General features: G+C 34.5%; 1 protein-coding gene and 1 long non-coding RNA gene across 2 annotated transcripts; both read left to right on the top strand.

The window, feature by feature from the left end:
- The first annotated feature begins 2,825 nt into the window (after positions 1 to 2,825).
- On the top strand, positions 2,826 to 3,563 carry LOC133801377 (G-type lectin S-receptor-like serine/threonine-protein kinase At1g61500). Its single transcript, XM_062239564.1, has 3 exons — positions 2,826 to 3,029; positions 3,139 to 3,376; positions 3,452 to 3,563. Exons 1-3 carry the CDS (start codon positions 2,849 to 2,851, stop codon positions 3,468 to 3,470), a joined length of 438 nt encoding a protein of 145 aa, XP_062095548.1. The 5' UTR covers positions 2,826 to 2,848; the 3' UTR covers positions 3,471 to 3,563.
- A 537-nt stretch (positions 3,564 to 4,100) lies between these two features.
- On the top strand, positions 4,101 to 4,836 carry LOC133801522 (uncharacterized). The gene is made up of 2 exons (XR_009876889.1): positions 4,101 to 4,559; positions 4,787 to 4,836. It is a non-coding gene; the product is annotated as an uncharacterized LOC133801522 (long non-coding RNA).
- The last annotated feature ends 5,472 nt before the right edge of the window (positions 4,837 to 10,308 follow it).

Raw genomic sequence — 10,308 nt, 5'->3', positions numbered from 1 at the left:
GTCACATTTATTTAATCTAATATTATATTATATGAAATAATATAACATAAACTTCATTAGGGATTCTGGGCATTACAATAATCATGTTGGTTTTAGTGCCTTTCATAGGGTTACAAGTCATGAAATACATGCTGAACTTTTCCAATGTATTTTATTTATCTCTTGTGCGAATGTGTCCTACTACGTATCTTTTGTTCTTCTTGACTGGAAATTAAGTTGAAGGCGTCGATGATGTTATTTTTAGTTTTTTTTATTGTCTATATTGGACCACATTTTTCAAGTATTTCTTCATTAGTGAGTGGTCAACGTCCTCATCAAAGTAAAGTGCTACTACGAAAAAAGCTTATTAATAAGTCTAGTGGAGATGATCTGTTTTTTCGCCTTGCACATTCAGAACTACTAGGTGAATAATATAAACCATATACATGATCAAGTGAGATGTAAAATGGTTTATATACTCATCTCTTATGATATCTTCTCATTCAGGTGAAGGAGGGCATTCGAGTAAGACCAAAATCATCACTGGCCTTGTTGTAGCTGCATCTGCTGGCGCAACATTATTAGCTGTTGTAGCCTTCTGTTTGCATAGACGAAAAGCTAAGAGAAAAGGTAAGAATAACATCAAATCTTATACTATTTTTTGGTCATATTTATTCCTTAATATGATGTGTGTTAATGGTTTGAAATCAGCCACTACTGCAACAAATAATGAGTTGATTTGGACAAGTACTAACTTGAAGAGAGGAGATGATCAACCTGAGCTTCATTTTTTTGAGTTGGATAGTGAACTAATAGCCACAAACAAGTTCAGCATTACAAACAAGCTTGGTCAAGGAGGGTTTGGTCATGTGTTTACGCCCAAACGTGACTTCCACTTAGCGGTAGTCGTAATATAGATCGGGCGATCGATTCCACAAGGAGGCAAGGAAATAAGTTAATCAATAAACAAATGTTAGAGATAAATAATGTGAGAAATATAGAAAGAGTGGTATTTTTTTGTTGTTTTTGAGATTTAAATATTAGAAATAAAGATAGATTAAAATGTGATGTAACAATAGGTAACAAGTAGGAATGATCAAGAATCACCAATATGCATACTTATTTATTTGGATCTTTGATTCACAAAAATTACACAAATGGATAGTTCACATCCCAACTATTCATTTGGAAGATTTAACAATGAAGCACAAATATATTTCACAAAAATGTATTCAAGTGATTATTATTCTTTACCATGGAAAGATGAGATAAATCTTATGAGAAATCTAAAAATGACATTATACAATTGGCAATAATGCAATAGAAGATTGGACATAAAACCTAACACAAATATTACTTTTACCATTTATAAAATATATAGAAAGAGCATGACTAATTCTATATAGATTTTAGCAAAAGTAAATATATATGAATGAGATGGAGAAAATGATAAATATATTATCTATATTATTTTCACTAATTTGATAATACATAGAAAGTGCTTGACAAAATCTATATACTATTAGTAAACATAAATATAGATAACAAGATAAAGAAATAGAGATGAAATAAAATAAATCACTAAAATATATAAACTTTAAGCACATGGTGAATCAAAAATACCAAATAAAGTCATAGTGCATATAGGATCATCCTAACATTCCTAAGAAGATTAGCCTATTATGCTAGACATTCTCATGAAATTCTAGAGAGAAAATATGAGAAATGAGACTAAAATTTAGTAGAGTTTTGCTACCTAAAAATTACATAGAAAATGTGAAGAAAGAGTCCATATTTATAGAGGGAGAAAATGACTAAAAAGAAATTAAACAACAAAATGGGGTTTACAAAATAAATCTGAAATATTAATAATAAAATATGAATTTGAAAAAATTAAATCTTATTATAAATATTAACCTAGTTATTTTGGTGTATGGTAAAAAAAAATACTCTTTCTCAAAAACACCAAAAAAGATGAGTTTTAAAGCTCAAAGTAGTAATTTGCAAGGCCCAATACCCACAAAATATGGGTTGAAGGTGGCTGATGGTACAAGAGGGTTTTGACCCACTCCCAGCCAATAGGGATGCGCCACGTAGGCACTGACTAGGAGAGGAGAAGGGCTGAGGCGAGTTTGGGCTGTTGGGTTGCGTTTGGGCTTTGGCTGGGTTGTCACGTTGGAGATTTGGATGGGCTGTTTGGAGGAGGCTTCAGACTGAAGCTGCTGGGCTTGGGCGTGAGATGGAGGTGTTGAAGAGAGTTGGGCTTACTGTGTTGGGCCGCTGGAGGAAGCTTGGTTGGATGAGGCGCTGACTGCTGGGGAGTTGGGCTGGGCGCGAGGAGGTTCATGGCTGAAGGAGGCTAGGCTGGCTGGCTGGCGACGTGGCGGCCTCAGGTTGGCTGGCAGGCGGACGCGTGGCGAGCCTTGAGCGCGCCAAGTGGCGCTGGGGAGAGGGAAAAGGCTGAGCTTGCTGGGCCTATTTTTGGGCTTCAAAAATGCCATTTTTCAATTGATTTTCAGATTCATCTCTTTATTTCTTCTTTCCTTTTATTTATGCCAAAATGCAACTTTAATTCCTACAAAATAATAATAAATTAAATCATGATCAAATATTTTCATCCATAAAATATATCATATTAATTAAATGAAAATAATAATCAAAACTTAATTTATTTTGACATTTAAGATCAATAAATGTGCATATTTCACCTCTAATCATCATGTTTATAAGGTCATTTGGTTTTCAAGAGAAAAGAGAATCTAATATGCATTGCAATAAGAAAGAAATGCAGGTGAATACATGAATGAAGTGATTAAAGTTAGTAATGTTTAGGAATTTGCAGGGACAACTACATGGGAAGGAAGTTGCAATGAAAAGACTATCTAGCAGCTTATCACAAGACGATGAAGAATTTAGAAATGAAATGATATTGATCTCCAAACTTCAACATAGAAATCTTCTTAAGCTCATTGGTTGCTGCATTGAAAATGAAGAGAAGTTGTTAATATACGAGTTCATGCTCAACAAGAGCTTGGATACTTTTATTTTCGGTTAGTTTCTCATCTTTATGCACATTTATATCCTTAATTTGTTAGAAGTATATTTGTTGAACAATGTCACTTATTAACTTTTAGTGGTGTGATTTGGTTTCTTAAATAGATGATAGAAGAAGGGAAGAGCTTAATTGGGCCATACGGTTCAACATTATTGATGGCATTACGAGAGGTCTTGTGTATCTCCATCGCGATTCCAATTTAAGGGTGATACATCGAGATTTGAAGGCCAGTAATATTCTCTTGGATGAGAAGATGACTCCAAAAAATTTTGATTTTGGATTAGTAAGGATTTTTGAAGGCACGTTAGATCTAGCAAATACTCATAGGGTGGTAGGAACAATGTAAGCATCCTTCTTATAATTTGATTTGTTATAGCATCTGGTATCTAATTTAGTGGTGTGTTTATTCAATTGCAGCGGCTATATGTCTCCATAGTACGCATTGAGAGGAATCTTTTCGGAAAAATCTGATGTATTTAGCAATGGCGTGTTACTACTAGAGATAATAAACGGGAAAAAGAATACTAGCTTCCATGTTAAGTAACCAAATATTTGATCAACCTCAACCCAAACAACCTATTTTTACTTTTCAAGCCAGCAGTAGTAGTTATGATCCTTCCACACAAAATGGTAGTAGATGCTCTGCTACTATATCTGTGGTTGAACCTCGATAAAAATAAAATAAAAACAACCAGTTCAACTGTAAATTATTTTAGTGCATATATGATTTACACAATTCAACATTTTCGTTGAAATTTTGATAAAACTCATGCAATTTGATGCATTTAAATGGTTCCATATCAAATTTGACAATTGTTTTAGTGAAATATAGCTTTGCAACGAATTTTTATCATTTTTTTTTCAAAAATTAATTTTTGATGTAACTATCAAAATGCATAGAATATAATTTTTTTTTTTAAAGAAAGAGATCACTTTAAACGGCTAAATAGATCAAATTTTTACAATCCTAAACCACAATCCCAAAAAGAAAAACAAGTTTACTGCTGCTATTTATAGTAAATGTTATATATTATTGTATATAATTTTGTAAATGGGACCTCGATTTAGCCCCGCCTGGTACAAAATCGGGACGCGTGTCGTTTGCAAATTGTGGTCGTTGATTGTATTTCCTTTGATCTAAACGGGTGGAAAGAGTTTGTGAACTTTGTATCCTGGCCATTGTTTATAAGTGTGCCCGTAAGTGGTAGATCGAGTGGATAAGGAGTTTTGCTTGAGAGAAAAATCTACACTGACATTTAACAGGCTACAAGAGTACGGGTAGTCTATATTGAAGAACCCAGGCTCTTTACTGTCAACCAGTTAACCCAAAAAAAGTTTCTATTCTTTTCATATTCACCCATAAACCCAAGTTGAACTTCACAAATGTGCTTCATTGTCTCCTTTGTTCTCTCCCTCTTTATTCTACTGGTCATCTAAAGGTGAGGGTTGGAGTTTCAAAAACAGTGGCGAGAAGGGTGGGAGGTGTTTAACGATCGACTCTTTAGGAGTTCTCAACCATTTTTGGGTATTTTTATTCTCTTTTATTTCGCATTTGCTTGAAGCCCTATTTTTTTGTTGTCTTAAGTTCATTTCTGTGAGCTTATTTTAATGTTGAATATCTTTTTTATCGAGTCTTTAGTCGGATATGTAGACATATATTGAAAGGTTGAACATTTTTTTGTCCCTAGGTGAGATACTGAGACAACAAACTATTAAAATAAATGAGGGGTTTTTGTTCTATTTTTTTTTTAGGAAATGACAAGAGGTAATGTGTTTTGGTGATGACTGGTAATATTTGAGAATTTTTTTTTACTTATATTCTGATTGTAGACGATAGTGCCAGTTTTTACTGAAGATGAATCAAGTGTTAGCTATGGTTTCGTGGCGAGGTTGAGTATAGCTACGAAAATCATATAACTTTGGGACTAAAAAATAAATAAAGGTGATAAGGATGGCATAATAGAGGACACCAAATAAATGGTATTGTTTCAATAAATTTAGATTGAATTTTTTTTTCTTTAAATTGGTAACATTTTTGTTCTAGGGTGACATTGTGATATTTAATTAGACATTCATTTCAGTTGGCTGTGCTGAACAAATTGTTTGCTTTTGACATTAGTGCCAGTGGTTTCTTGTTCACAAATTTTCAAATTGGTTTTGAGATACTATTGTGCAGCTTAGTTTGCCAAATCGCTTTTTTCTTTAATGAAATTCCGTATGTGGGATTTAGTTTATTGTACTTTGATTTAATTACCTTCTTTTCGAATAGTTATATGCTATCATAAAAGGGCTAAGATATGAATGTTCAATTATTGCAACAAACGATATAGGAATTGCCTAGAATACTTTGGTGGACAACCAATATCGTAAAGGTAACACATGAAGCATATTTGGCCTTCAATACTGAATTCTTATATGCAATTGAAAATAACCAAGTTGAATAGATAACAGGCGCTAATTCTAAACAAACTGACTAGAAACTTTTGTTTTTTATTTCATAAAGTTTTTTTTTTTATTTCATAAATAGTTTTTAATAAATAAAGAATTTTGACCAAACACAAGAAAAAATAAGCCATAATATTTGATTCTGAATAAAGTACTTTAGATCTCAGTCCATTGGCATAATAGCATCAAAGACATGGTCAAACAGTTGAAACAAGGGGTAGTAAAGTGGCAAGATTAAAGAGATACAACTTGATAATATATTCTTTCAAAATGAAGCTCACAATGAGAAACCAGAACACATTGAAATCTAAACAAACAATAAAATGGCTAGGAAAAAAATAGTTAGACACACTATAACTATCTTCAGGCGCTTGAATGTCATATTCAGTTTTGCATTTTTCTTCTTAGCCACCTGTCGTCGATCGACCTGTTCGATAACTTTGGTACGCACCACCAGCTGAAGTTGGCCACAACCAACTCCAAAGCTGTCTGTCTCAGACATGTAAACAAATAAAATGGATACATGTTTAATACTTACATAATTAGAACATCCATAAAATCTTTGACCTGGGTTGTTGCGCGTCCATGAAACTCAGATCACTGGTTTTTGGCCACATCCACATTTTCAATGGCTTTCAGGAGCATCATTAATCCCACTGACCGAACCTTCTGTGCTAGTTTCACTAGCATGGTTGATGTTGTTCTCAGTTTGGCAATCTGGGTGTGGGAAAGCTTGTTTCATGTTGATGGGCTATTTGGTTTTTTTGTCTAAAGGCAACAATGCAAAGTATGTCACTTAACTTGTTTCTACTTAAATATTATAGAAATCTGAAGGGGCTCGCTCGGGGAAAATTTTTCAAGGCACCCACCAGTGGTCTACTTTTCTTGTATAATAACGACAAGTGTGGAGGGAAATTGAAATTTTGGAAACATGTGGAAAATGATTAGGGTGAGGGAAATTGAAATTTTAGAAACGTTTTCGTCACCTACCAACTTTATTTATAGTGTTAATTAAACGACATGGCCATCAAGTAAAGTTGAAGATGACATTAACGAATAGATAATTACGGTTTAGTTAATTAATTGGAAGGAAATTAAAAGTATGAGTAAAAAATCAGGCATGGTGTGAAGAAAGTATATATGTTAAAATTATATTAATTAACGACATTTTTTTAAGTTAATAAATGGTTTCTTTAAAATCTGAAAACATTTTTAAAATTGGTGTATCAGCTATTTAATGTCGTTGAATCAAATAAACAAAATTTGTGGGATCTCGGTTAATGCTGGACGTTCTTAGTAATTAGATATAATACTGTGTAGCACACATTTCCTTAAAACAGATTCGTCATCTCTAAAACGACAGGTAACTCAATTACTTCGTCAAACCAAATATGTCTAAACTCTACCACAGTAAGAATATAAATATAATTAATATATATATATACCTTAAGTGAATAGTTACCAAATTAACTATCAAATTGTGAGATATTTGCTTGGAAGTTGCAAATTGTGAGTACAAATGATGTGGTTTCCATGTTATTAGTGCTCTCGAGTAATTAAATGGGATATTAAGGGATATTAGTACTTTTAGTAATACCAGACATAGTCAAATTGTTTAAATGTCACACCTAGTAACTTTATTAGTGAATGGTTACTAAATTAGTTCTCAAATTATGGTAGATTGGCTCAAAGGTTGCAAATTGTAGTACAAATTATGTGGTTCCCTTAATTAGTAGGGTTGTTGGGTGATTAAATGGGGGGTATTAAGGATGTTAGTACCATAAGTAACACTAAACATGATCAAAATAATGCGTGACTCGGTGCATCCAAACGAGTCTAGCTCAGTACTCCTAACTCGAACGTGTGTCTCGGTGAATCGAAACGAGTCCATATCTTGTGTAATCACCCTAACGAGTGCCTCGGTCACCCGTAACAATTTGCATGGAATTCAGTGCACCCGAAAGAGCATCTAGACGGTGTTAATCACACTAATGCGTGACTCGGTGAATCCAAACGAGTCCAGCGCCAGACTTCTGACCCAAACACGTGTCTCGGTGAATTGAAACGAGTCCAAAACTTGTGTAATCACCCTACCTAACAAGTGCCTCGGTCACCTGTAATGATTTTCATGAAAGTCGGTGCACCTGAAAGAGCGTCGAAAGGGTGTTAATCACACTAATGTGTGACTCGGTGCATTCGAATGATTCTAGCTCGGTACTCCTGACCCGAACGTGTGTCTCAGTGAATCAAAACACGTCCATATCTTGTGTAATCACCCTAACGAGTGCCTCGGTCACCCGTAATGATTTGCATGGAAGTCGATGCATTCGAAAGACCACCGAGACGGTGGTAATCACACTAATGCGTGACTTGGTGCATCCGAGCGAGTCCAGCACGGAACTCCTAACCTGAACCCGTGTCTCGGTGAATCGAGACGAGTCCATATCTTGTGTAATCACTCTAATGAGTGTCTTGGCCGCCTGTAATGATTTTCATGGAAGTCTACTTTTGTAGGGGCAGACTAATCTTTATGAATGGATTTATTACTCACAATCGGTTATACTCAAAGGAGGGGTAGACTTTTTCATATTAAAAAAAGTGTTTATGTCTTTGTTCATCTACCCCAACTTTTCATTTCTTCCCTTTATTCTTTCCCAAATACCTTATGACCAAAGCTGATATTGGATTTCTTTGCCATGTTGATGAACTAATTTTATTTTTAGGGTTTTTAATTGAATTTCTTGAAACTTTACAATGATTTAATGCAAAGTTTATATTTCTTTCTTCTTCTTTAAGATCCTTTCAATTTGTTTTTATTATATGTGATTGATTGGCCATCTTTTACATAATCCATGTGAATTTGAGTCAAAATCTGAAAGGTGAGATTTAAACATGCTACAATTGATTGAACATAGATTTTAATATTGAACGAGAGTATCAATATAATTTATGTAGTTTTTGAGTTTTTGATCTTAATGCTTCTTATATGTGAGTTTATCATAAAAATATAGAAAATTCATATCTAGGTCGAATTTTATATATCTTAATCTGAATATAAAATATTTTTGTAAACTTGCTCTCTTAATAAGAAGATTGATAGTGAAATCTAGCATTAATGAAATAGTAGAGTTGATAGAAGAGGATATTAAATTCCTAATTCGCTATTTATTGAAGTAATTCTCTTTTGTTTCTTTAATTTCAGTGTTAAGCTCGTGTTCTTTTTATTAGTTTAATTTTGCAATTTACATTTAGTTTCTGTATTAGTAGGGCTCTCAAGTAACTAAATATGATATTAGAGGATGTTAGCACTATTAGTGGCGTTGGGCATAGTAAAGTATTTCAAATATCACACCTAGTAATCTAATTAGTTAATGGTTACCAAATTCGTTCTCAAATTATGAGAGATTAGCTTGGAGGATGCAATTTGTGGATACAAATGATGTGGTTACCTCATTATTAGGGCTCCTAAGTAACAAAGTGGGATATTAGGGGATGTTAGTACAATTAGTGGAACTATGCATAGTCAAATGCTCTAAATATCATAACTAGTAGCCTAATTAGTGGATCGTTACCAAGTTAGTTCTCAAGTTATGATTTATTAGCTCTGAGGTTGCAAATTGTGAGTATAAATGATGTATTTCTCTTCATTAGAAGGGATGTTGAGTGAGTAAATGAGATATTGGAGATATAAGTAACACTAGACACAGTCAAAATCTTTCAAATATCACACCTAGTAACCTAATTAGTGAATGGTTACCAAATTAACTATCTAATTGTGAGACATTTGCTTGGAAGTTGCAAATTGTAAGTAAAAATGACGTGGTTTCCATGTTAGTAAGGCTCTCAAGTAATTAAATGGGATATTAGTACTTTTAGTGATACCAAACATATTCAAATTGTTTCAAATGTCACACCTAGTATCCTTATTAGTGAATGGTTACTAAATTAGTTCTCAAATTATGGTAGATTAGCTCAAAGGTTGCAAATTGTAGTACAATGATGTGGTTCCCTTCATTAGTAGGGTTGTTGGTCGAGCAAATGGGGTATTAAGGATGTTAGTACCATAAGTAACACTAAACACGATCAAAATATTCCATATATCAAACCTGGTAACATAATTACTAAACCGTTACCAAATTAGTTCTCAATTTATGAGAGATTAGCATCCGAGTGAGTCCAATGCCGCACTCCTGACTCGAACACGTGTCTCGGTGAATTGAAACGAGTCCAAATCTTGTGTAATCACCCTAACGAGTGCCTCGGTCACCCGTAATGATTTGCATGGAAGTTAGTGCACACAAAAGAGCGCCAAAAGGGTGATAATAACATTAATGCGTGACTCGGTGCATCCGAACAAGTCCAGCGCCAGACTTCTGACGCGAACCCGTGTCTTGTTGAATCGAAACGAATCTAGATATTGTATAATCACCCTAATGAGTGCTTCGATCACCCGTAATGATTTGCATGGAAGTCGGTGTACCCGAAAGAACGTCGAGACGGTGTTAATCACAGTAATGCGTGACTCAGTGCATCCAAGTGAGTCCAGCGCGGGACTCCTGACTCGAACCCTTGTCTTGATGAATCGAGATGAGTCCATATCTTATGTAATCACCCTAACGAGTGCCTCGGTCTCCCGTAATGATTTGCATGGAAGTTGGTGCACCCGAAAGAGCGCCGAAAGGGTGTTAATCACACTAATGCATGACTCAGTTCATCGGAACGAGTCTAGCTCGGTACTCCTGACCCGAATGCGTGTCTCGGTGAATTGAAAATAGTCCAGATCTTGTGTAATCACCCTAACGAGTGCTTCGGTCACCCGTAACGATTTG

This window comes from Humulus lupulus, chromosome 9 (assembly GCF_963169125.1).
Source record: "Humulus lupulus chromosome 9, drHumLupu1.1, whole genome shotgun sequence".
Taxonomy (NCBI): Eukaryota; Viridiplantae; Streptophyta; class Magnoliopsida; order Rosales; family Cannabaceae; genus Humulus; species Humulus lupulus.
Note: the sequence above shows the minus strand (reverse complement) of the source record. Positions and strands in the feature narration are given on the sequence as shown.

Bases quoted from the DNA above. Each gene is read 5' to 3' on its own strand.
- LOC133801377 (XM_062239564.1), top strand. From the start codon at position 2,849: ATGAAAAGACTATCTAGCAGCTTATCACAAGACGATGAAGAATTTAGA. The intron at 3,030-3,138 runs GTTAGTTTCTCA...TTTCTTAAATAG, and splicing joins CTTGGATACTTTTATTTTCG to ATGATAGAAGAAGGGAAGAG.